At 45.0% G+C, this 27,875-nt stretch overlaps 1 protein-coding gene across 1 annotated transcript; it reads left to right on the top strand.

Moving 5' to 3' along the window:
• Positions 1 to 1,543: 1,543 nt before the first annotated feature.
• LOC308370870 (rho-related GTP-binding protein RhoA-D) lies at positions 1,544 to 27,649 on the top strand. Its single transcript, XM_080845599.1, has 5 exons — positions 1,544 to 1,676; positions 14,181 to 14,338; positions 20,956 to 21,076; positions 21,996 to 22,126; positions 24,325 to 27,649. Exons 2-5 carry the CDS (start codon positions 14,183 to 14,185, stop codon positions 24,496 to 24,498), a joined length of 582 nt encoding a protein of 193 aa, XP_080701725.1. The 5' UTR covers positions 1,544 to 1,676; positions 14,181 to 14,182; the 3' UTR covers positions 24,499 to 27,649.
• The last annotated feature ends 226 nt before the right edge of the window (positions 27,650 to 27,875 follow it).

The raw sequence follows: 27,875 nt of genomic DNA, 5'->3' as shown, positions 1-27,875 counted from the left end.
CTCCCATAAATAACATAATTAGAGGATCAGTTTGGCTTACTGACAATCCATAAACGATTGGAAGTAAAAACACCCAACCATCAGCAAAGCTTCTGAAAGCCAGAAGGTCATGCTGCTAATATTTTTGCGCACTCTTGGATGAACCGTGGTTCCCTACCTCTCCTAAATAGCCATGTAGAATGTAGTCAACAACTGAACAAACAAACGCAATGGTGTGTTCTCCTTTTAAGTGTTCATCTGAGCTTTGCGGCTGCACTTTTGCCGGGCATCTTCGCCACCTCAACGCCGCTGTAGATTTTCCCTGTGTAGCTGGTAGGTGTTTTTAGATGTAGTTTTACAGTAGGAAGACTTGAACTCCATCACACAAGCAGACGAGTCGGCTTTGCTGAGGAGTTGACGCAAGGCTGTCTTACTGTGTGGAAAGCTTCGAAGCGCGTTTGGTGAGAGAGGAGGTGCGTCTCTCTCCATCATGCAGAGCACAGAAAACACATCTACTACTACTTCATGAACAACAGGAGATCACGGAGAGAGACTTTGGAGAATACTCTCTGTTCTATGTTTTCGGTGCATGGTGCGTATGCACACACTGTAGCCTACCACCCCCATAGCAAACTCATTTTGTGCTGTAACATGGCTTTATTTCTCAAATGACCTCTGTCCATTGTGATGTATTGCTGTACAGTGTAAATTTGGGCAAAAATAAAACCTTTTGCTTTATAAAAACAGGCCTCCTCTTTCTGTCATCCACACATGAAGCTGTTCTTAGTCAAAATTGAGTGAAATAGATTTGCTGTTAATTTGAAATCACACATTGCCTGAGTAGGAGGACAAACAGATTGATCTCTGACATGAAGCAACACCTTACCAGCTTTACTGGCTGTCATTTGAAGCTCCTGTGAGAATTATGGCTTCTAAATACTTATGTGACCCAGAAGTGATTTCATTTTTTTAATATAAAACAAACACATTGTGGAAAATTGCATTTAACACAAATTTTAGATTTCAGTGGGTTTGGGAAAAAAAGAACATAGCCTATGATTTTATGTGGCATTCAGTTCCACTTACAGTACATCAGCTACAGACCATATACATGTGGGGCTATCAAAGAAATTGTTATTTACAGGGAGAAAACTCTCAGAAATCAGGTCAAAGGGAGATTAGTAGTTTGTACAAAAGGGCTTAAAGAATTTGCTCATTGGTTTGCACACTGGTGCATTTAGTTGTTTATTCAACTACAAAACCTGGAAGCCTTTTTGGGGAGAGTTCATAGAGGCACCCTTTCGAATCGCAAGTGAACTCAATTTTGCGTCTGATTTATTCCACTCAGCATTCTACATTACGTTATCCCCCTTCCCCTCCCAAAAATACAAGCACATAGGTCTTGCCTGCCTACCAGTCTAACCGACCAGAGCTGTTGGGGATGATGTCATGATTATTAACAGTGGAAAGGGAGGGATCCCAAGCATCCCAACGGCTGCACCTCCTCCCTAACCAAGAGATTGGGCGCCACTATCGCTGCCTTCCTTCCTATCAGTGGGAGGATCTGTGTTTGCCAGCCGACCGTCGTTCCTTAGCAATATAGCCTACACCGTGTAATTCACTGCAGTGAAGCTGACAAGAAGGGCTAGTAAGACGGAAGAGTCAGAAAGAGTAAAATTGAAGGAATCCGAAACCAGGTAAGGGTAATCTCTTTGGCTGGTACCGATTTGAATCTTGTTTTACAGACGTAGAGACAGAGGAATGGTAACCTACTTTTTCCTCGGTGTGGGAAAAAGTAGGTGGTGGCTCGTGACCAGAAGTAGTTATTTCTAATCCGCAACTTGGCATGAGACGCTACTTGTTAAGAATGTGTCACATTTAGTAAAACCAGGATTCATTTAAACGTACTCACTCTAAGCCATCACTGTGTTCATTTCATATTCATCTTATATCGGTAAAAGCTGGATACTTCAGTCTGACTCATTTTAATCGCAACAGTATCAGGTCTGCACTCCACTGGAGGCAACAAGTCTCCAAGTGTTACTTTATGCTGCTAAGCGGCTCTGCTGCGGTAACATAGGGCGTTGTACCTCTGCTAAAGGTTCCAAAGATTGCGTTTGAGAAGCGATTAAAACTTAGCGATCGGCGACACAGGTCAAGCTATTTTGTGGTAAGTCCGTTTGTGTTTTATATATGAGTAGTCTATATTTTCTCTTCACCGAGGGACGAAGAGCCCTAGTGCTTTAAGGGCGTTGTTTGAGTAAACGAGTCCTGTCGGAGCTGAAAACACCCATGTATTAGGACAAAATGTTTGTCGACTCAGACGTGCTCCATTGAAACTTAAAGCAGAAGCCTTGTAAGAACATGCAATAGACCTACTATCCTCTCTAAAAACTCTAAATTAAGGCTATGTTATGTTTCAGGGCCCCCATAGATAGCTCACCCATATGGTGTCAATCGGGATACTTGTTGAAAAGAAGTCAGGAATGCGTAAATGTTGGCTATTTTTAGTTCAACGGCCAGACTGTCACGGTTTTTCGGATGTTTCCAAAAGACGTGTAGCGTGGACCATCTGTGGAGTCATTATCGGCCATAAGTATTAGCCAACCTCGTTAACCCTCGCTCTACTGATTTTTATTGTCTAAATGGTGCACCTCATCTCTCCTTTTAATTAGCAATTATCAGTTTTATTTTTCGAAAACCTTTAGCAAAGACCAATCGTAATGCATCAGTCCTAGGCTTCATCCCATGTGTTCAGGACCAGCGTAGATTTATAGACTGCAGTGGCCTACCTGCTACCATCAAACAACAACTTCTAATGTATGTCACATGCTTGCGCACTTCAAGCCATGCTTTCAAAATGTGTTTAGAAAATGTACATGTCTCCCCTCTAAAAGAGGCAGGAGTCAAGACTGATGGTTAATTAAAAAATGAATTTAATTGTTTTAATGACCAATTAGTCTTGCAAGTGGTTTGTCTTCAGTCAAAGCAAGTGTCTCTTGTGGCCTGTTCGTAAGCTTTAAATCAGAGCTGCTCCTTCTTCTTACTAATAGCCTACCAGTCTGGCAGTGACATGTGTCATATTAATGCCACTGTGTGTTAAAAACATGTCACTGTTGATTGTGACGCTGTCCTTTCAGGGTTGACAAAAGGCAGCAATCAGCGTGCCGTCCCTGTTGTGTCACGGAGCCTTGACCCAATCTGCTCCCGTTTCACCACAGCTAGACAAATGAGTCACTGCAATGATTGTGACTGAGGGGGCCCGGCATGCTTTTGCCGGAAGGTAATGTGATAACCTGAGATTTTCTCATTGGAGATGCCTTGTCCAAGGCCTCATTTCTTATCGCAAATCAATTTGAGAAAAAAAAAGTCATGAGCCCTCCACCACTGTGTGTGTGTGTGTGTGTGTGTGTGTGTGTGTGTGTGGAAAGAAAGTGTGCTTATGTAGCATGAGCTGAAGTAAAGGTGCAGGTATGGCTTCCAATATGTTGAAGGGGTTGAGTCTGCACACTGACATAATTCCATATATCTACAGCATTTTAAACCCAGGGCATAGTGTGATACAGGTGAGAAAAGAAGAACCTCATGTTGACATTATTGGTTCAAATGGCACATCATTAAAACGTGTTGAAAGGTCACAATATCGCTGTGTGGGAAGTATTTGCCTTTTTGTTGTTGTCATTTATATGACTGTTGACCATCTGGTCTCGGCACACAGTGGCTGCTTTCTGGATTTATACTTCATCCTTTCCCTACTGGCTGTGGAGCACTGAGTAAGGTGCCGACTGCATGGAACAGGAAACAACGTTGTAATCTTTTATGGTGGTTTATTCTTGGGTTTTTTATCACGGTTATTTGTGGCCACACAATCTGATTGCTCTGAATAATTGATCTCAGACAGTGCGGCGATCTCTTCTAAGACATCTGTGGACTGTCTTGTTGGTCTGTGCTGTTCACCTGAGTAAATGCCCCTGTCAGAGTTTAAAGCTTCGCTCCGGACAAAATGTGTATCTAAATGGACCTGGCGTTCATGATTGAAAGTCAGTGCAAGCCTGGTCTGGGAAGACATCCCCCGAATGTAATGGCAGTGGAGGCAATCCCTTCTCTAAAGTGGTGTTGCGAGTCATACGTCATACTTGTCCTATCCACTTCTCCAGTTCATCAGTACCCATTCAGCTCCATTGGGTGCGTCAATCCGCTCAGACTGCCCTTGCTTTTATTATTTAGTCTTGTAAAAGTGGTGCCGGAACCATTTATTTCAGGCAGCTTTTTTTTGCTCATTTAGAGCAGAACAATTAGATATTTATGACCTGGTGTGTAGGGCTGTAACGATACACCTACCTCACGATTCGATTCGTATCACGATTCTTGACCCACGGTTCGATACACCCCACGATATTATTATTATTATTATTATTTTTACCTCGCGATTTTTTTAATATATTTTCTAATTTACATTAGAATAACTATGAGCTATAAAAAAAATGAAGAAACAATTTATAACCAAATATTGAGGTTTTTATTACTCAAAGCAATGCTGTTGAAAAACATTCAACAAACTTCGGAACCTGTTATCTATCTGCAGAGCAAATGTCAGGCTCATACAAAAACATTAACGTGAATTCATTGATGCTAATACCTAGCGCGGTCTCTATAGGATTTCCCATATACGTTAGCATTAAGCTAACGTATTTTCTATCACAGTAAAACATGCAATACTATGTGATTGTTTTTAGAAAACGAATGTTACGTGATGAGATTACTAAAATGTAGTCTGCATGTCTGCTCAGTTTAGCAGTGCTAACCAAGCAAAGATTTGAAAAGAACTTCAAGCTTCAGACTTTCTGTTAGGGAAACAGCTTTCTATCTGCCAAGCAAATGGCAGGCTCATGACAACACGCGCAACCTTTGGGAGCATGAACTACACTGAGTACATTTTGCGTAACAATTAACCCCAACGCTGAAGCAAGCAGCCGCCTTTACTAGCGAACCACACTTTTTGTATCAAGTGACCGCTGAGGGCATGTCGCGGTTCTGCCTCCTTGCATCGCGATGCAGGTTCGTGGCCCAGAGTGTCGCGATTTCTCGGTTCGATCCAATATCGTTACAGCCCTACTGGTGTGTGATGAGGTGCCATTACGTGGAGATTAACAGCTCTATGGAACTTTAATAGCTCTTCACTGTACAGCTGCCCCAGGGGCCTACCAGGGTAACTGTGAACAAAGCCCGACTGAAAGTGGAATATGGCAAGTGTTCAGAACCGGTAAGATCTTGAAGGTTGTTTGTGTTCAAATCACTGTACTATGAAAATCATTACGCTCATAATTTGAAAAAGTAGACGACCGACCGTACCCAACAATGTCATGCTTTGTCCCATGTCAAGCGCCCACAAGCTGTACAGTCACCTATGGGGGGACGTGGCGGTGACTAGTTTTTAATATCATTCCATGAGCCAGTCCATTTTAGGTTACATACATACTGTAAGATGTGTTGACAATAGCACTGAATGGTAAACAAATGTCATCAGGCACTCCAGCTAAGTAAGATGTTCTGAAAACAGAAGGTCAGTGCTTATGTCTGTTCTAGAACAGAAGGTCAGTGCTTATGTCTGTTCTGAATACAGAAGGACAGTGCTTATGTCTGTTCTAGAACAGAAGGTCAGTGCTTAGGTCTGTTCTGAGTACAGAAGGTCAGTGCTTATGTCTGTTCTGAATACAGAAGGTCAGTGCTTATGTCTGTTCTGAATACAGAAGGTCAGTGCTTATGTCTGTTCTGAATACAGGGGCCGTGCTTATATCTGTTCTGAATACAGAAGGCCAGTGCTTATGTCTGTTCTGAATACAGGGGCCGTGCTTATATCTGTTGCCAGTTTATTTTCCCAGCGGCCTTCTCCAGTTCCTCTCGCTGAACACCATAAACAGTAGCAAGACTCCGGCTGTCTCATTTGTTTTCATTGGAATGTAAACTATGCGGTTTGATGGCTTTCCTGCCTCGCTGTTTGGCAAATGATCAGTTCTGAATCAGTCTTCGTTTCACCTAATCCCTGTCAACAACAGACACCCAAACAGTGAGTCATACCATACTCCCTACCAATGAACCTGATCTCCACAAGTTCTTTGTAAAGATGCACATGGTGCCAAAAATGGGCCCTTTTTCTTTCAAACCTGGGTGTATCTTCGGCCTCCCAATGTCGACAAAAAGAGGACTGGTGACACGGACTGGGGTGTTTAACAAAAAACACCTCAGCAGACAGCGTGCAAATTAAACTAGACACTCTGTTTATGTTAGGCGAAGCTCAATCCACTCTTGGCCTCATTTACACAAACTTCAGGCTGTTGGGCTTATTATCAAGATCCAGTTGTTATTTCCTAGAAGAACAATTGTGTGATCAGAATAACACACACACCCCCGCCCCTCGGTTAACGCAGCAACAGTTTTTTTTTCCTTGCTGCAGGCTTACGACAGGAAAAGAGTTGCTTTGACTTACCATAATTAGTCACCGCGATTTGTCGTCAAGGTAAAACGAGTCCCTGCACCTTAATGACATTTGCCGGTCGTCACCCCAGCTGGGCTCTGCATTCAGCTCATTAAGGTGACTAGGTGGAGTGCGTACCGTGCCCTCTTTTGTGTGCACCCTTTTATATATATTTATTGAATGGAGGGCACATTAGGGTTATACAGAAAATGAAATTACAAAGGTAATAGCGTTATCCTTCATGTTTTTCTGAGATTTTACAACAACATAAACAACAAAAGCCAAAGATCCCCAACCTCCCATCAGCCCCCCCCTCCAACCCACAACCCTCAGGAAAAAAAATACAAAATAAAATAAAATGGTGTGCCCTCTTTGACCCTGAAAAGCAGAGGGGGCTGCTCTTCACACCGTTGGCCCTTCGAGGAAGTGAGTAGGGCTTTATTCACCCGAGAAGAGTAGGAGACCTGCCCCACCCTGTGAGTCCAGTGACGGAGCTGGTTGGCCCGGTTGCGTAACCTTGGTCCTGGCTGTGGTGTCAGGACACTTTGGAACAGGGACCGAGCTGCTTATTAACAGGGGGGTGAGGCAACAGTGGATCTAAGGGGACTCTCCTGTTTGCTCTCATTCTCTCTTGTCAACTTTAACACGGCTCGGCAGGCCTGTTGTAGTGTAGTATTGCCAGGGCCCACACGTTTGCATTAGTGCTCGTCATTCCCAAAGAGGGGACCCATTGTGGTTATTTTCCGTGGCATGTCGCTTTGTTATTTGGGAAACGAAAGTTACAACAGGAAGTTCTGCCAAGACAGGCGCTCAAGACCTGAATAACGTGACTGAGTTGAGACGGAGCGTTGAGTGGAGCGAAGCAGAGCTAAAGTAGGCATTGGTTTGGGAATTGTTTTTTTTGTCTTGCTCTGCATCTGTCATTAACTCTGATGACTGCCCTCTTCAAAGTCACGGTGACCTTTGCCGTTGAGAAGAGACTGTCATCGGTGAGATGATCTAAAATTATTTCTTGTTTTTTTTCTGAGAGAGGGAGTGAGGGTGAGATGAGTGACAAGTCTGGTAAATTGTACTGCTATGGCAGACAATGAGGGTTAAGGACACTGAGTCACTGAGGAATTGGCAGTGTTTTTCCATCCCAAACACGCCGCTCCGTGCTCCACAGCTCCCTGTATTCATGAACTGCTTACTGTACCTCCTCACACGATAATACTGTAGGAGTCCAGTCACTGGTTAACTATTTTATTGTTCTGGTCGACCATAAATCATAAGTCTCTTCTCTTATATCTGACAGGCTCTTTGAAAACGATCCGTTTGATTGTTTGAGTTTAGGTCCATTTCATATTCATTGGAAGCAGATGTTGAAAAGACCAAAAGAGTAATTTTCTTATAGGTGAGCGGTGCAAACATCCATTACATCAGAGCCAGATATAGTTCAATTGGATAAACTGAGGCTAAATAAACCAGTTATCTCCCTCTTAGTTCAGGTAAAAGTTTGCTTTGGAGTTCGTAGGCCTCATTGTGTTCTGTGGGATGTCAGTTTATGTGTGTGTAGATAAGCAGTTGTAAGGCTTATCACCTTGGTCCACCTGTGCCTTTTTTACGTCCCGGGTTGTCAGCCAGATTCTGCTTTGGCTATCAGCGCCAGCAGGTTTTGTCAAAGGCCAAGGGTTCAAAGGTCACTCATTTAATCAGTGGATGCCGACGATATGTGCTGAGCTGCTTGCATAAAAGGATTATGTTTTAGGTGCTAAGGCAACACTCACTTTGCAAGACTTCCCAGGCCTACCAAACACTCTCTCCTGTGCACATACACACACACAAAAACACACACACACACACACACACACACACACACACACACACAAACCCTCAGGCTCCCTACAGTGTTCAGGGCTCAATGTAAACACTCACTCATGGTGAAACACACACACACACACACACACTCTCTCATGGTGAAACACACACACACACATACACACTCACTCATGGTGAAACATACACACACACACACACACACACACACACACACTCACCCATGGTGAAACATTCCTCCACGAGGCGTACGAGGAGCTGAGTCCATGCAGCCGACCCAGGCAGCTCACAAACCTGTCTTCTTAACTTCTGCTGCTGCCAGAGACGAAGAGAACTTTCCCTTGTTGGTTTGCTACCATTTCTTAGTTAAAGTTTGTCTTACTGGAGATGGCTACACAATTAGGACATTTGAGGGACATTGTGTGTATTTTGAAGTGAAATGAAGTGTGTGTTCTGTATCCATTTGCTGTGAGTGAAGTATTACCTGACTGAACCTCTCATTTCGCTTCAAATAGCAAATCAACCTGTATGGCCATCATCACTGAGAGCGCCCATACTCTCTGAGGCAATCTTCTTCTTGATGGGCACAGTCATTCAGCCGAACATTATTCAGTGGACGTCCCTGCCTCCATTAGCCACCGCTGTAGTTCTATCAGACAGAAAGTGCCAGATAGTGACAATCATCTCTGCCACTTTTTGAGGGACAAAAAGGGGGTTTCTGGGTCATCACCCCAGAGAGAGATAGATAGAAAGAGAGAGAGAGAGAGAGAGCACAGTACAGGCTTTTCATCCTTTCTCAGTTTGCAGGCCATTTGACGTATCAGGGTCTTTTGTTAACAGTACTGTCCGCAATTCTGGTTGTTATTTAAAAAATACTAAATTCACCCCTCCCTTGCATACATCTGAACCACATTGGCTGGTTGGAATTGTTTTTCAATTAAGTATGTATTAATATTTGGTCACTCGATAGCTGGCCATTTTGATGGGTCAACTATCCAATCCTTGATCGAATATGGATCGGGAAGTTGGATTCCATCACTTAATGTCAATTTATTATTAATTATTAATATTATTATTAATGTAACTTTCGAGATCTTCAGGATAAAGCGAATGTAGGTATGAACTTACTTAATCCATTTCTTTTGCTTCCAGAATGCGCGCGCAACCTACATCGCGCAAGCATTAGATTACCAACGGCGAAAGGGTCTATAGGGCCAGTGTTTATGGACAGTTTTTTCTTAACCGCTGCTCTGAGCGGACAGCTAGAGGACTGTGGGGAGCAATTAGCTGGATTTGACTAAATGTATATTTGATTAGAATCGTGCACTCTATGTTTGGTCTTGCAGGAATTCAGCATCTGCGGTGAAACTCTGTGGTCTGGTCTCTGTAGTAACGTCTTTGTTTCCGTGTAACTGGGATGTTCTGTCAAAATGACCGTGTGATCACACAGATGAGCTCCGTACGCAGATGGAGCTCTCATAAAGCTTGTTAATCATGTATAAAATGGCTGATCTCTGACAAAATGATAGTTGCCAGCTTTAGTTTTCACCAGTAATGTGATCACTTTTTGCCAGTTTGTAACGTTCCTCATATGTTCAGTTTGTCTGTCTGGCTGCCCAACAAGAAGAACAGGTTTAATCTGGCCTGTTGTTAAGGTGGCATTCCTGAGCGAAGGGAAAAACTTGGAGTGTCCCAAACGTTGACAAAAAACCCATTACAGTGAGACGACATGAAACCAAAATAACTCCAGGAAATGACGCAGCTATCTACATTTCAGCCTTCTCTCATTATTGTGTGTGTGTGTGTGTGTGTGTGTGTGTGTGTGTGTGTGTCTCTCTCTCTCTCGTGCTCTGTCATACATTCCTGTCATCTGTGCAACGGAACAAACCTTTTGGTTTTCCCCCCCGCTGGGTGGGACTCTGATGGTGTGTCCCGCTGGTCATGCGTAATGAGCTGCTGGCAGATGATGGGCACCTAGCGCTTGGTACCCCCTGATGTGGAGAGTGGCACGCTGGCCAGGCAGTCCCACAACCCCGGATCCTGGGGTCCGCCTACAGGGCCTGGGCCTACACAAACACAGCCTGGGCCAGGAAGGGTGCAGGAAGCAGGGGTTTGCTTCACAGGGTGAGCTTCAGGCTCTCGCTGTGCTGTTCAACGCTCCTCTCCTCTATCGTCTCACCTCACCTCGACTCGGCTCTAATCAGATGATACGCCCCCATTCAGGAGCACTTAGAGGTCTTCCATTACTCCAGAGCGCCCGTAGATCTAGGACTTCTTCAATTGGGATACTTTTTCAATACGGTCTGAAAGTAAGATACATTGTTCCACAGGCCCACAGGAGATGATTATGATGGTGGGGAGTATTGTGTGTTTTTTTGTGTTTGTTTTGGGTCATATAAAAAGTGTGGGTAGTATGGGTACAGATAGACGAGGTTCCAGGTTCATTTGAAGGCGATCCGGTGTAATAGTTTGCTTACAAGAAGCATTTGGATTGATTTGAAGTATGTTGTGAGCAGTGTATGAGTGGTGGAATTTCAGGAGCATACCTAATGTTGGGAACGGATAGGGGTGGTTCCATAGTAGTAGACACGGGGTCAATGTTTACTGTGCAAAAGCAGGCGCACGCCTGATCTCACCCCTGCCAAATCGTTCAAGGGAGCAAACAAACAGGTCAAGGGGAGGATTTGGTGTTCCACTGAGCTAAGTAAGATGGCCACTCCCAGTACCTATTATCTACCAGCACGGCAGCTGGGACTAGCTCAGTTTGCACCCATGAACCATCACAACACTAAATGGGGTAGACAATGGCACTTTTGTACAGAGGGTAGAGGAGTCGTTAAGTAATCGGAGGTTGCGAGTTCGATCCCCTACTTCTCCTTACCAAGTGTGTAAGTGTCCTTGAGCAAGACACCGAACCCCTAAACAGCTCCTGATGTATAAATGCAATTTCCTTGTAAGATAATTTGGATAAAAGAGTCTGAGAAATGACAATGATTTCCATTTTATGGTGTAAGGTCGTCTTTTGTGTCTTCCTTTTTTTTTTAAAAAGTGTGCTAATGCTTATGAGCTGAGAACTGTAACCTTTAAGATACAAGTGCTGCTGGTTTAGGTGGAAAGGAAGGGGCCAGTGTGGACTTGTACTCTTACTGATTTCAATGACCCTGGGTTCAGCGGCCAGTGTGAGCTAGCTCAATGTTATCTGTGTCCACGAACTCTCCTCTGCCAGTAAGTGGTCGAGTCTGTTTTTCTTTTTCTTCCACTTCCTCATGGAAAGCTTCTGCTTTCCCTCAGACCTCTTGCAATGCTAGCAGGTGGACAGGAAAGAAGCCATTCCTCTGATATGACGAGTGTGACTAATGAACGAACACCCAAAGGGGAAAGGAAAGTATTTGAAGGGGGGAAGTGGAGGGAAAGCACTGTCTTTCCTGTAAACAGTGTTGAAGGAAACTACCCTGATTTTCTTTGTCAGTGGTTCTTTCCCTGTTCTTCGTTTTGGGAAGACGCCTGTGATTTTTGTCCTGCTAGTTCCGTCTGTCTGGTCAACCCGCTGCCCTTTTCACATTGCCCTCCATTCCACAGAAGACAACACTCAGATACTACCTCTGCCTGAGAGGAGCCAAGGGTAGAAGTCTCTTCCCCCCCCCCCCAGGTCAAACCAACCCTCTTAATTTTCAAATTCTCTTCTTTGTTTTTGCCTCGATGACCAGACATTGACTTGGATGTTTGTGAGCAAATATTAACAACAACAACAACAGATGCTGCAAAGTGGCTGAGTGGGAGACGTCAACGGCAGCCTGGCGGGGACAAAAATAATTTGCTTATTTTTTTATTTATTAACTCTGCTGGGTTTTTTGAGCTCGCCACGAGCAGTGCAGGGGTGATAAGTGGCTGTTTTGGTGGCGGGCCAGACTGCAGCAGGGAATGTCTGACAGATTTGGCTGAGAGAGCGAGACTGAGAGCGAGAGAGATGGAGAAAGAACGTGAGCGAGCAAGCAGATGGGAGGAGGTAGGGGGGGGGGGGGGGGGGTGTTTAGGCTGGGGAGCTGGGGCGTGTGTGTGTGGGTGCAAAATGCACAGATGTGCCCAGCCAGTGCCACCCATTCATCATGCCCGCTCTAATCAAGCCCCAATATCACTTCCCACCCGCACTCACTGCAGGGGCCTGGAGAGTCAGGGAGCCACGTCACCCTTTGATCACCGCAGAGCCAGAATACCCCTCAGCTTACCCTGCCTGCCTGCCAGTCGGTGGAATTGCTGTGGCATTGTGTGCTCCCAGAACGACTCTTCAGGGGGCGAGAGAGCTTAGCAGGGTCATTAGTACCAGCGACAGCGATGATTTTCCACCTAATGGCTTGCAATGTTTTTTTGGGTGCCGGCAATGTTTCTGTGTGGGTTTATTTCAAGGGGATCAGGTGGGGTGGGTACTGGGTGGATGGGTATAGGATTTGAGCTATGTTGCATATCAGTTTCAGAGACGTCAAGGCTCCTCCCCTGTTAAATGTTATCATTGTTGTCAGTGTCGGAACACTGCAAGTTATTCTGTTTTTGAAATAATCTGCTACATAACCTTTGGAGGTCTGTAATGAACCTGCATGTTCATGTAAATGGATTTGAATGTATGTCAGTGGTATAAACGACTTAAGATCGTGCACCGGAGTTAATACTACTGCTTCCCTTCCTGGCGTATTGTTTCTGCATATACGCAGACTAGGTGTTGTGTGGTGTTGCTATTTTTGTTGAAGGTGACTAAGACAAAACAAAGAAACGACATTTCCCTGCCCATTTCCGAACTGGATTGGCCCTCCGTGCTCATTGTCCTTGCCACGCCTCATGACGTATTGCCTCCTCTCTAGTTTGTGCTGCTGTAGCAGAGACTCCAAACTGGGTCAGACACTAAATGTAACCGTAATGAATATCACTGGTAAAGCATTTCCCTATCCCAACGAAATTGTGACCGGAGCTTCTGATCCTCATGTAATTCGGAGGCTTTTGCGCCGGCCGACCGACCGCCCTTCAGCCAGAGGCAGCAGGATGAGGCAGACTCCCCTCAGAGTCTCATTGCAGTAGACCCCAGACACAGCGCATGGACTCCTATTAGCTCATGTCTTTCAGCATGGCATCCGCTGGAAGTGTACAGCAGCCCCTCAAAGGGGCCTCCACAAGTCTCTTCGCACCAGCGGCCAGACAATAGCCAGATTACGTTTCATCCTTGAAAACTTGGAAGAGTTGTAGCCCCATCTGGTAGCTACAAAACAACCTATGTATCCTATGACACGTTTATTATCCTGCAGAAGTTGTCTAGGGTAGTCAAAAGTAACCATATGGACCATGGATATGGATCATAAACCAACTGCAGGAGTGTAATTTGTTTTGGACTGAGGACTTGGGGGAAATGGCCAACTGCTTCTCCAGCTGTTGGGGTTTCCGGCCATTTTTGTGCCCTGTTTTCCTGTCCGCTGTGGTGAGGAGGGGAAAGGACAGGGTGTGGTCGGTGAGTAGCCTGATCTCACCTTCCTCCCTCCCAGCTTGTCCCAACCCCCCCTGTCCCCCCCCCCCCCCCCCCCTCCTGAGTTTACCCTGAATGGACTTTCCTGCTCGTCAGAACTACAGAAGGGACTTTTCCCATTTTATTGTTCTTTTTATTTTTTCAGCATAGATAACTGTGTGTGTGTGTGTGTGTGTGTGTGTGTGTGTGTAAGTGTGTGTGTAAGAGATGTGTTCTTGCCATTACAGAGTAGTTAATTGTCTTTCAAACTGGTGAAAATCCATACAGCTGCTGTTGGCACCCTTCGATTTGAAGCACGTTATTGAACCACTGCCTGTGAATGGCCATTGTAAGTAAGTCTCTGGTGACATGAGTCTCTCTCCCTCTCACTCTCTCCCTGTGTCTCTCCTTTCCTCTCTCGCACAGGTATGGCTGCCATCCGGAAGAAGTTGGTGATTGTGGGTGATGGCGCGTGTGGAAAGACCTGTCTCCTCATCGTCTTCAGTAAGGACCAGTTCCCAGAGGTGTACGTGCCCACCGTGTTTGAGAACTACATCGCTGACATCGAAGTGGATGGCAAGCAGGTCAGTGTCACATCACTCGGGTCTCACCCGTCATTCATAGTTCGGTAAAGTTTTGGATAATTATATATATATATACAGCCGCGGAAAAAATTAAGAGACCATTTCAAAATTATCAGTTTCTCTGGTTTTACTATTTATTGGTATGTGTTAAAGTAAAATGTACATTTTTGTTTTATTCTATAACCTACTGGCAACATTCCTACCAAATTTCAAATAAAAATATTGTCATTTAGATCATTTATTTGCAGAAAAATGACAATTGGTCAAAATAGCAAAAAAGATGCAGTGTCTTCAGATCTCGAATAATGCAAAGAAAACAAGCTCATATTCATTTTTAAACTACACAATACTAATGCTTACACTTAGGAAGAGTTCAGAAATCAATATTTGGTGGAAAAACCTTGATTTGAAATCACAACTTTCATGTGTCTTGGCATGCTCTCCACCAGTCTTTCACATTGCCGTTGGGTGACTTTATGCTACTCCTGGCGCAAGAATTCAAGCAGCTCGGCTTCTTTTCATGGCTTGTGACCATCCATCTTCCTCTTGATCACATTTCAGAGGTTTTTGATGGGATTCAGGTCTCGAAATTGGGCTGGCCATGACAGGGTCCTGATCTGGTGGTACTCCATCCACACCTTTACTGGCCTGGCTGTGTGGCATGGAGCATTGCCCTGCTGGAAAAAACATTTCTCAGAGTTGGGGAACATTGTCAGAGCTAAAGGAAGCAAGTTTTTCTTCCGGGACAACGTTGTACTTTGCCTGGCTGAGGTTTGTAAAAGACCATAAGGATTGAAAAAAGCGGACTGGAGGGTCATCTAGTTCGTCTTCTCTGATGAGTCCAATTTTCAGCTTTGCCCAACACATGGTCGTCTGATGGTTAGACGGAGACCTGGAGAGGCCTACAAGCCAGAGAGTCTTGCACCTACTGTGAAATCGGACTCATCAGAGAAGACGAACTTAGAAGAACCTCCAGTCCGCTTTTTCAATCCTTATGGTCTTTTACAAACCTCAGCCAGGCAAAGTACAACGTTGTCCCGGAAGAAAAACTTGCTTCCTTTTGCTCTGACAATGTTCCCCAACTCTGAGAAGTGTTTTTTCCAGCAGGGCAATGCTCCATGCCACACAGCCAGGCCAGTAAAGGTGTGGATGGAGTACCACCAGATCAGGACCCTGTCATGGCCAGCCCAATTTCGAGACCTGAATCCCATAAAAAACCTCTGAAATGTGATCAAGAGGAAGATGGATGGTCACAAGCCATGAAAAGAAGCCGAGCTGCTTGAATTCTTGCGCCAGGAGTAGCATAAAGTCACCCAACGGCAATGTGAAAGACTGGTGGAGAGCATGCCAAGACACATGAAAGTTGTGATTTTAAATCAAGGTTATTCCACCAAATATTGATTTCTGAACTCTTCCTAAGTGTAAGCATTAGTATTGTGTAGTTTAAAAATGAATATGAGCTTGTTTTCTTTGCATTATTCGAGATCTGAAGACACTGCATCAATTTTGCTATTTTGACCAATTGTCATTTTTCTGCAAATAAATGATCTAAATGACAATATTTTTATTTGAAATTTGGTAGGAATGTTGCCAGTAGGTTATACAGTGCCACTTTAAAGTATGTGAACCCCTTGACCACTTAGGAGTTTTCTGTTGTTTTACCATGATTTTTCATTTTTTTCATCACCAATTTTCCATAGAAGGAATGTCAGGTTTATGTTTATCATTTGCATGTACTTTTTTTTAGAGGGAATTGTTTGAGTAGCCAAAAGACTGCATGAAACATGGAATTAGTCCATTTCAAAAGTAAGTGAACCCCCAGCTGAATTGGTAAAGTCAAGCAGGTAACAGATTCAGTGAAACTTATTTGGGTGCTTAATTAGTCAATTAAGCAAACCGATCATCTGAGACATCCTTAGGGAAAGGTTTGGGCAACACAGATTAAAAGAGGGAGGAAACCAACCAAACTACTGTAGTGCCAAGGTGTACCCACACAGATCAACAATGCCGAAAGGAAACGAGATATCCGAGAACATCAGGAAGAAGGTTCTGACAGCCCATCAGTCTTGGGAAAGCTATAAGACCATCTCCAAAAGATTCCAGCTCCATCCATCCATCCAAGACAAATAATTTAGAAATGGAGGGCATTCAACATGACCGCATCTCTGCCTAGAAGTGGACGCCCATCAAGACCATCACCAAGAAGCACCAGAAGAAGAATAAATCAGGTAAAAGTCAACCCACACATCACCTCTAAAGAGTTTCAGACCTCTCTGGCAGCATCTGGGATAAATGTACATGGGTCTACAATCAGACGAAAATTGAATATACATGACATTCATGATCGGGTTGCTAGAAGGAAGCCTCTGCTCTCAAGAAAGAACAAAACTGCCCGTTTCAACTTTGCCCGAGAGCACTTGGATAAACCAAAGGCCTTCTGGAAGTCCCTTCTTTAAACAGATGAGTCCGAGATAGAATTATTCTGTCACGATCAAAACCAACAATTTTCGTCTGATTGTAGACCCATGTACATTTACCCCAGATGCTGCCAGAGAGGTCCAAAACTCTTTAGAGGTGATGTGTGGGTTGACTTTTACCTGATTTATTCTTCTTCTGGTGCTTCTTGGTGATGGTCTTGATGGGCGTCCACTTCTAGGCAGAGATGCGGTCATGTTGAATGCCCTCCATTTCAAAATTATTTGTCTTGGATGGATGGATGGAGCTGGAATCTTTTGGAGATGGTCTTATAGCTTTCCCAAGACTGATGGGCTGTCAGTACCTTCTTCCTGATGTTCTCGGATATCTCGTTTCCTCTCGGCATTGTTGATCTGTGTGGGTACACCTTGGCACTACAGTAGTTTGGTTGGTTTCCTCTCTCTTTTAATCTGTGTTGCCCAAACCTTTCCCTAAGGATGTCTCAGATGATCGGTTTGCTCAATTGACTAATTATTCACCCAAATAAGTTTCACTGAATCTGTTACCTGCTTGACTTTATCAATTCAGCTGGGGGTTCACTTACTTTTGAAATGGTCTAATTCCATGTTTCATGTAGTTTTTCAGCTTCTCAAACAATTTCCTCTAAACAAGTACATGCAAATGATAAACATAAACCTGACATTTCATCTATGGATGGATCTATGGAAAAAATGAAAAATCATGGTAAAACAACAGAAAACGCTTAAGTGCTCAAGGGGTTCACATACTTTCAAGTGGCACTGTAGAATAAAACTAAAATGTACATTTTACTTTAACACATACCAATAAATAGTAAAACCAGAGAAACTGATAATTTTGAAGTGGTCTCTTAATTTTTTCCGCGGCTGTATATATATATATATATATATATATATATATATATATATATATATATAAAGCAGCTCACTGTGTGTATCACTACCCTGGATGGGTAAAATGCAGAGATCGAATTCAGAGTGTGTGTGTGTCACTATCTCTGCCATAACATAGTCCCTAGGGCTCATTTCATTTCCATAAGCTATTAAATGGTAAGGTGTTGAACAGCTGATATAGCACGCACACACACATACACGTTAGACATTGCCTGGGTGCCTCACCGTACCTTATAGCGTGTTTTTCTCAGAGCGTTCAGCAGCTCAGCTTGGGGCAGTTTTAGTAAAGCTTTGTCCTCCAATCTAATAGAAACTATAATCTGATGCAAGATCATAACTTTATCAAGCGAACTCCCCGACCCTCGCTCCTGAAACCGTGACGGATTTAGCCAATCAGCAGGAGCCATCAGGAGACTCCACTTTTGGCGAAAGGGTACGCCGATGACCACAGGGTTAGTCATGAGAACGGATCTGTGCTATGCTGCCATGACGATCTCCTTCAGATGGGCGTGGCAGATATTGCAGAGCCCAGCACCTTCCCCCCCCCCTCTTTAAAAAAGCCCCAACCCCCCCAACTGGACTGACCACCAAGTGCATCAAGGAGTCTGGTGAAAAACAGGAAATGGCCGCACTCTCCGGTTTCCTGTGTTCAAACTGGAAACATGGGATGTCTGGCCGTCCCCAGTTGCAGACTCCCCCTAACACCCCCACCCCCACTTGCCTTGATAAACGAGTCGTCTCATTTCCTCTCTGATGGGGGGGGGGGGGGAGGGCGGAGGGCGGAGGGCGGAGGGCGGAGGGAAAGCATTGTTTTTCATGTACAGGAAATGTTGAGCTAAGGATCCGAGCCCCGTCGCTATGGAACCCAGAATACACTGACGTCTCCCAAACCCGACCACCCCACTCCCAACGGGCCATACTCCTCCACAACTGCCTTGCTTCCAGGTTTATTTGATGCAGTTCAGTGAACTAGGCAATCTTTTCTACCCCACATCCCACATTTAGATACTGATACTTTTGAGGGGCTCTCATATTCTCATTCTCACACCTTCTGTGAGGCTGAAAAAAAAAGAGCTAAATATAAACTCCTTCATTTTCCATTTCCGTTCTTTTTCTCCCACAAAAGACACACACACACACACACGTTCACAAACATATGCACATCTGTGTGGGGGCTCTGTGTGGGTAGTGGCCCACGCTTTGTTAAACCCTGTGAACTTGTATTTGGGGAACATTGCGTAATACCTGCTTCTCGTGGTCCTGCATCTATCTCGACTAGCATCATCTCGTTGCGGCGTGAGGCTTGAGCTGTTTTCCCTGGAAAGCATTTATCAGGATCAGGATGACTCTCAAATCAGGCCCTGTAAGGTTCCCCTGAAGAGAGCGGTGATCACAAGGGAGGCAGAAAGGTATCTGGTGTTGTTTACCCCGTCCGCTCCCCCTAATCTAATTGAATCCATTACTTCTGTGATTGGATGACGCCGAGCCCTGTCCAAGTTTCCCGAGCTAATGTGGCAGAATGAGGCCCGAAAGTCCCAGAGGAGCGTGGGATCTCGCTGTAGCCCACAGCCTGCCGTCCGCTCGTTATGTCCAGTTTTGGCAAACGAGTCTTTTTAATGTGTTTATCAACACTGCTTTAAGAAGAGATTCTCTAGACAAAGTGTACATCAGTCCAAGAATAGGCAAGGCCGTGTCAAATACCGTTTTTTGCAGTATGTTTATGTATTTGTGTGTGGATGGGTGGGGGGGGGGGAGAGAGAGAGAGAGAGTCTGTTTCTAGATGATGAATCCCAAGGAAGAGCTCACATGGTTTCAATTCTCCATTTTAAGCCATGACTGTTCCCAGGATTTTTTTTCTCTGATGCTTTTTTTTTTTTTTTTTTTTTGCTTCCTCCTTTTGGTGTGGTGTTTATGTTGTACTCCCTGGGGGGACGTGTGTGTCGAAGGGTTCAAACCAGAGCACTTCTGTAATGATTTCCTCTCTCCCCCTTTTGAGTGTCCCTTCCGCAGACACACACTCACACATTTACACTCAGTCACATACATACACACACACACACACACACACACACACACACACACACACACAGTCACATACACACACACAGTCACATACACACACACACACACAGTCACATACACACACACAGTCACATACACACACACACACACAGTCACATACACAGTCACATACACACACACAGTCACATACACACACACAGTCACATACACACACACACACACTCACACACTCAGTCACATACGTACACACATACACTCAGTCGCGTACACTCACACACACAGTCACATACACACAAACGCACACAAACTCAGTCACACACACAGAGTTTATTAGTGTGATGACCAGAGAATGAAGATCTATAGATTATTGCTTGTGTGATAACCAGTGAATGAGGATCAGTAGATCATTATTAGTGTGATAACCAGCGATTGAGGATCAATAGATCATTATTAGTGTGATAACCAGTGAATGAAGATCAATAGATCATTATCAGTGTGATAACAACAAACAAGGCTGACTTCAGTCAGTTTTTATTCACAAACGACACATTGCAACACACGCGTTCATATATATATATAGTGGGGACAGGACACACACACACTCACATGCAGGCCTGAGTGAAGATCAATAGATCATTACTAGTGTGGTAACCAGTGAATGAAGATTAATAGATCATTATTCGTGTAGTAGCCAGTGAATGAAGATCGATTGATCATTTTACCAGTGATAAAACGTCCAGTTAGCATTAGCCATTAGCATAGACTAACATAGACTCCAGGAACTGCATACCTGCTTTTATTTGAGCCACATTGCCTAAATGAAAGTTCTGTGCAGTGGCTGCTCCGAGCCCTCGAGGTCTGTTTCTCTCGGCTAATTCAGATTGATGCTATACTTTCATCAGAGGATAAGCTGGCAAAGCTTTGCAGAGTAATTACTGATAACTGCTGGGGTGTTGCATTGAACTGACTATAAATATAAATATATATTTGTTGTTTGTTTTGGATGGATGTTTGATGGAACTAATACTCTGATGGCATTCATATCAAAGTGCATCATGGGCATTTGTTGAACCCTTATGAACCTTTCCTGTAAATCCATCTTTGCCTCATCATTAAGTTTGGTACGTTCTGTGTATAATGTTGTTGGTGTTGTGTGTTTATACCACTGTGTTGCATATTTCCAAGTTTGTAGTATGATGTGTGTTCCTCCATCATGTCTGAAATCGTGTGTGTGTGTCCGTCCCACAGGTGGAGCTGGCGTTGTGGGATACAGCAGGACAGGAAGACTATGACAGGCTGAGGCCCCTCTCCTACCCCGATACAGACGTCATCCTCATGTGCTTCTCCATTGACAGCCCTGACAGTTTAGGTGAGCGGATGTTCTAGAGATCTGTGCAGTGCACGGAGAGTGATGGGACCTGGGACGCTCTTCTTGCAATTTTAAGACTTTTATTATGGGTAATATATGTTCACTAATGGGCCGTGTGTGTGTGGGTGTGTGCAAGAGAGATGGAGGGGGAAAAAATGAGAGAAAGTCATTTTTAGATAAGAGAGGCGTTCATATGGAAAGCCCTTTGAAAATAACTGTAAGAAAATGGTGTCAGCTCGGCCCCAGTTTTCTTTGTGCTCCCTAAGAGTTGATGATAAGATGATAATGAACGTTCATATCCTCACATGCGAGGATGAACTCAGTTGATTTCTCATTTCTTTATGTCCAATTTCTCTGCTTCTGCCCTAAATTCGTACTAATCCCCCCCGAACCCAATCGCTTACTACTGAGCCGCACTGGTACAATACCAGGTTCTGTCAGTGCGTTTCTATAACCAGCGCGTTGAATAACCAGAGGCCCCCAGGAGGATTGGACTGTGTGCTTGGTCCCTAATCCAACACACTCAGCTCCTTCTTTATGGACATTGTGTAATCCACATTTTGAAACTACTTCAGATCATAATTTAAGCGTTTATTATGTAGTTTTAAATCAGCTGAATATGCACAGGACTGGTATGTAGGACTTAAATCAGAGATGGAGGAAAGACTGTAATGATGGCTTGTGCACATAAAATGGCCATGATTCATGTTTTGTATTTATGTAGTTTGAGAATGAATGTGCTTGCGTTTGGAATATTTTTGTGTTTGATCTGTTAATTGTATGCATGTGTGTTTGTGTGTGAATATTGATTGTGTGTTTGTGTGTGTGTGTGTGTGTGTGTGTGTGTGTGTGTGTGTGTGTGTGTGTGTGTGTGTGTGTGTGTGTAATATTTCAATGTGTGTTGTTCTCGTCATTGTAGAGAATATTCCGGAGAAGTGGACTCCTGAGGTGAAGCACTTCTGTCCCAACGTGCCCATCATCCTCGTGGGGAACAAGAAGGACCTGAGGAACGACGAGCACACGCGACGGGAGCTGGCCAAGATGAAACAGGTACGGACAGACTCTCTCTCACACACACACACACACACAAACACACACATATGAACGAACAAACTCACACACACACACACACACACACACACATAAACACACACAGAGACACACACACAGACAGAGCATCCCTGCCCAGTCACTCCACAGGTTTCCGGTCTTCTCTGTCCCCCATTCATCATCCAACTTGTCAGCATCCTACTGTCTTTAATTAAGAAAAAGCTGATCTCCAAGGGCTGTCTACCTCCCTGCTGGCAGCCTGTACACCTGCTTACTGTTTGCTCCTTAGCCTACGCTAACTCCCAACCACAGCCCTCTATCCACATCCTATTGTATGCTCCTTAGCACACGCTAACTCACAACCACAGCCCTGCTTACTGTACGCTTCTTAGCACACGCTAACTCACAACCACAGCCCTCTATCCACACACCTGCCTACTGTATGCTCTTTAGCACACACTAACTCACAACCACAGCCCTCTATCCACATCCTACTGTATGCTCTTTAGCACACGCTAACTCACAACCACAGCCCTCTATCCACATCCTACTGTATGCTCTTTAGCACACGCCAACTCACAACCACAGCCCTCTATCCACACACCTGCCTACTGTACGCTCCTTACCACACGCTAACTCACAACCACAGCCCTCTATCCACATCCTCCTGAATGCTCCTTAGCACATGCTAACTCACACCTCTTATCACGTGCTCAAACCCTTTCACCTCACTCCAGTTGTTAGCTTCTTTACTTTCTTTCTTTTTCTCTTGCTCTCTGTCTCCTTTCTTTCTTTCTTTCTTTCTTTCTTTCTTTCTTTCTTTTCTTGCTTTCTTGTCCTGACATGTGTACACACGCATTTACAATAGCAGACGGTGATGGGCGGATGGACCCTAGCCCCCTCCAGTCCAGTCAGTGGAATGCCGCCGCCGCTGCTGATGTAGAGACCCTCATTAAAACACACACTGACTGCAGAGCATCGCCGCGTGAAGGGGACTCAGCGGGCTCACACAGGCCATGCATAGCAATCAGCTCTGCAGCAGGGGAGGGATGGGGGGAGGGATGGGGGGAGGGATGGGGGGAGGGAGGGAGGGATGGGGGGAGGGAGGGAGGGAGGGAGAGAGAGAGATGGATGAATGAATGAATGAATGAATGGAGGAAGGAAGGAAGGAAGGAATGGAGGAAGAGGAGGAGATGGAGGTGAGAAGGCAGGAGGAGGGAAGGGAGAGAGGGGGGACAGAGTGGTGGAGGGAGAAAGAAAGAGGAGGAGGAGGTGAGGAGGACAAGGGCAAAAGGAAGAGTTGATGGCAACAATCTCTTTGCTCTCTCTCTCTCTCTCTCTCTCTCTCTGTCTCTCTTTCTCCTTCTGTTCCTCTCCCTCCCTCTCTCGCTCTCTCTTTATTCTCCTCTATTTCTGCTCCTCTCTATCTCGCTCAGTGAACATGAAGTGAGTGAGTGTGGGAGAGCAAAGACAGCTGACCAAAAAGAGGGTTAGGGAGTGAAAGAGATTATACAACCTGAATGAGTGGTTGAATTAAGTCACAGAGCAGTCCATTCCTACTACTACTTCTACCATGATTGACTACTTCTGACGTAAAGAGATTCTCCAGGTAGCTGTGTTGACATTGGCTGGCCTGTGTGTGTGTGTGTGTGTGTGTGTGTGTGACTCCTGAGGGTCTTTCCTGTGACGAACTTGAAGAAACCCAGCTCTCCAAACCGCTTTAATTATCCCGTCTCGTGACGGAGCATTGTATTACAGCGGACCCCGGGGCGCAGGCGATGTGCGGACGCGGCAGGATTAGGTGTGATATTAACGGAAGGGCATCCCACAGAGTGCTGACCCACCTTCCAGCCGCCTCAGTCATTAGCAGGGGAAGACTAACAGCAGGAAGTCTTTAACAATGTGTGTCAGAGGGCCGACGCAGGAACTCAGGATGAGGGGGTCGAGGGCGGGGCGGCTAGTACTAGGAACTCTTGGGTAATTTATAGTGTGGATTACAGAGCTCGACTGATATTTGAGTTTTCAAACAGAAGATTGGGGGGGGTGGTCTTTCAGTAGATAAACTGGCGGTGGAAGGTGCTAGCAACCCAAAGTCATGGGTTCAATACCTAGGGCACACATACTGTTAGAAAGTATCTGCACAGTATCACACAATAGAAAAAAATCTGTACAATAATATCTGGCATTGTGTCTCCCAGGAGCCAGTGAAGCCAGAGGAGGGTCGGGACATGGCCAACCGTATCAGCGCCTTCGGCTACCTGGAGTGCTCGGCCAAGACCAAGGATGGCGTGCGTGACGTGTTCGAGATGGCCACAAGGGCGGCGCTGCAGGTGCGCAAGCGCAAGAAGAGGAGTGGATGCCTCCTTTTGTGAGGAGGGGGGAATCCCTGCGGTTGTAACTCCCCTTACCTCCCCCTATATCCCCGATATATATATATATATCTATATATATATATACCCCACCTCTTCACCATATCCGTGCACCACCAACTGACAGAAGATGAAAAAGAAAAAAAATGGAAGAAACGCAGGAGGGAGGTCTTTACCAAACAGCATCCATGTACTGTATGTCACATTTCACGCCAACCAGAGGAGGACCATGAGCGCAAGTGCAAGAAAAAAAAAAAGTAAACAAAAAAGGAAACATGCATTTATAAAAATAAAAAAAGCAACCCAGACTGGGCTGTAGCACAGATTAGATATAACACTTTCCTCTTTTTTTTTGCCTTGATTTATTTCTCTCTGTCAGCACAATGGGTCTTTTGTGTTTTTATGTTCGTTGTGCAGTAAGGAAAAGGTAGTTGGTGTCTGTGTTGGTACCCTGGTCTTGCCCCCTCGTCATTGTGAAATGTGGACTTTCATTGTCACCGGCCAAAGGACCACTCCCACCTATCACACACACACACCCAGCTGATATTCAACTCAACAGTATGGACTTCAGTTGGCGTCATGTTTGTTTCAGTCTGAGGGTTAAGCAGTAGATTCAGTGCCTTTTGGGTGCACAGGTTGAAGTATCTTTTCACTCAGGAGGAAATCAGCCTCTTTCCACGTACTTTGTTCACGGGTAGTGTAGTTTGGGCCTTCTCCTGTTCCTTCTCCACACAGTAGAGCAAAGGGTGCTGCTGACTGTTGCTCACTGAAAAAAACACCAGTGACCCTAAACACCACCCCAAACCCTAACCCCACGCCCCTGACGCAGGGGCCCTCACACGAGGCCCTCAGGGCTTTGACGGCAGGTCAGAGAGACAGCAGAAAGTCAGGTGGTGGTTGCTCAGTGCCTTCCCAACGTGATTGACAGGCGACCTGTGTGCCTTCTGTTCCACGGTAGAGATGACAGACTAGATAACTAGATGCTAAATTAGTACACAGATTCAGATAGCTGGTCAGCATGTCAGTCAGAAGCACATTGCTGTGAAGGAACCATGTTTTATATGAAATGGCTTTGTATTGGTTGAGAGTTCTCTGCAAGACCATGACTAGGCGATTAAATGTCCAGAAGCCGGTGAAGGTTCACCATATATATTGCTTTAGGGGGAACTCCACAGAGGTGTTTGTTGCCGGTTGCAGAATGGTTGGAATGTTGTCAGATTCAGGCAACCAGAGAAGCAGATGGGTAGAGCAATCAGAGGACACACATTTCCCCAGTTTTCACTCTGCCAGTCTGTTCTACTCAGTCACTGTCGCCACAGTTTGTCCTCCCTCGGATTTAAAAACACTAATCGAGGAATAATGCCCCGAGATTAAACTTCCCACAACGCATCGCAGAAGGTCAGTGGCATTTAGATGACCTTACCCAGGTATTCGGGTTGACCTTAGCTGTTGCTTGTGCTGTGTCATTTGTGTTGATAAATGTGCCACCACTAGAGCAGCGAGCGTGATTGTAATGAAGGGGGACTTCAGCGTTTGATGAATTGGCTTCTACGAGACGTAATTTACCAAACCGTGGTGGGCTCTGGAACTCATCAGGCCCGTATCCGGCCCAGATTCAACCGTTTCCAGAGTCGGCGTCTAACTGGGTTTACTGCTATGCCTATTAATCATGTGCTCTTTTCACGCGTGCATGATATTTCCTCATAGGCCAAAGGAGTGTACGAGAGAAAGCAATGCAAGATCCCTGTGTGTGTGACTGAGATTAGAACACAGATACTGAACTCCTCTGTATCTATCCAGTTCAGGCTTCAGCCTAGAGTCTCTAAGGGGTGTCGCCTCCTTGTTGCTTGAGTGCAGGAATTCCCCTGAGCGTGTCTCCCACGGTTAAAGCTAATGACACTTAGCAGAAACACACCTCCTTTTGTTTACGCGCGCTCTATCGGTCAGCAGCGCGAAGTGTCCCCAGCTCCCTGAAACCAGGCTAAGAGTGTATAAGATTACAGTGTTGCTAAAGCAGAGGTGTGTGTGTGTGTGTGTGTGTGTGTGTCTTGTGAGGACTTGTGTGTGTGTGTGTGTGTGTGTGTGTGTGTGTGTGAGAGCTAGTCACATGATCCCTTCTCCCGTGTGGCATGTGATCTTTAAGAGATGGTGGTGATTACCACTGCGATTACCAGTAAAGATGACTAAGACGTGGGAGTGACACCTGTTCTGATTGGTTGGTTGGTTGGCCCGGGTTACAATGTCATGTGACCCCTCACACACACACCACTGTATTTGGATAAGTGTACGCCCTCTGGGGGTAAGGTGAGGTCTGTGTCAGATCCACAGGTTGTCCTCGGCTCACTGGAACCCGTTTGATTTGGCTGACTTCTGCACGGAAAACAAGTCCCCACCTCCTTTTAATATACTCAAGAATGTCTTTGCGGTCCACGTGTGTTGTGGTTTGATGGTATCATAAAAACAACAACATGCCAGTGTCATGTTATTACCTCTTTTGTTGTGGGTGGGGACTGTGGTTCCCCGGCTTCAACACCATTTATCTTGGAATGGCAACGTCACACAGCTTGCTTTGCACACAGACTGCTTTGCACACAGACAGACAGACAAACAGACAGACTGTAGTATGGACCATGTAACCATTCCCCCATGTTTACAACTTGCCAAGGAATTCTGGATAATCAGGAGGGGTATGGTGGAAGCACACAGGTGAACAGCACAATGATACCACAGTATGTAACCACACAGCATAAACCCCTCATAGTAGAAGTGACCCAATTACATATCGGATGAAGCCGTGGTAAAATCCCAACAGCATGACCATTGGTTGTGTTTTATTCTTCATGCTTGGGGGGTTGACCACGCCCCCTTGTGTCAGAAACGCACTAGCTATAAGCAGACCTGTAAAACACGAGCATGTCAACATGAGCTCAGCGTGACCCTTGACCCTTCACAGCCTCCATCTCTTCCATGGGAACAAGTCCTGCTAAGTTTTTTTTCTTTTCTTTGTTATCTTCCTTTTTTCTGGAAGTATTAAAAGACACTATTATCCAGATTTATACAAAAGCTCATTGTTATAATGCTTTGTAAACCGAATTAGTGCCGTAGTGGATGTTTTTGATTTAGGTGAAACCAACCAATGTTAATAAACTATTTTTGAGAGAAGAAAATTCAGTTTTGCCTTGCATGCATTTTGTCACTCGATCTACATCAGCATAAACCCCTCTCATTTAATATGATTGTTTGTTTACTGACCCTGTGAGTGTTTACAGTCGAGAAATAATAACAACCAGTAATCCACAAAAGGGGCACGGCACAAATCCACACAACTCAACTTTATTGCTTTTCTAGTTCCATAACAGCAGAACTTTTTTTTTTATCGA

Source organism: Sprattus sprattus, assembly GCF_963457725.1.
Source record: "Sprattus sprattus genome assembly, chromosome: 10".
Classification (NCBI taxonomy): Eukaryota; Metazoa; Chordata; class Actinopteri; order Clupeiformes; family Clupeidae; genus Sprattus; species Sprattus sprattus.
Note: the sequence above shows the minus strand (reverse complement) of the source record. Positions and strands in the feature narration are given on the sequence as shown.

Bases quoted from the DNA above. Each gene is read 5' to 3' on its own strand.
- LOC308370870 (XM_080845599.1), top strand. From the start codon at position 14,183: ATGGCTGCCATCCGGAAGAAGTTGGTGATTGTGGGTGATGGCGCGTGT. The intron at 14,339-20,955 runs GTCAGTGTCACA...TCCGTCCCACAG, and splicing joins TCGAAGTGGATGGCAAGCAG to GTGGAGCTGGCGTTGTGGGA. The intron at 21,077-21,995 runs GTGAGCGGATGT...TCGTCATTGTAG, and splicing joins TGACAGCCCTGACAGTTTAG to AGAATATTCCGGAGAAGTGG.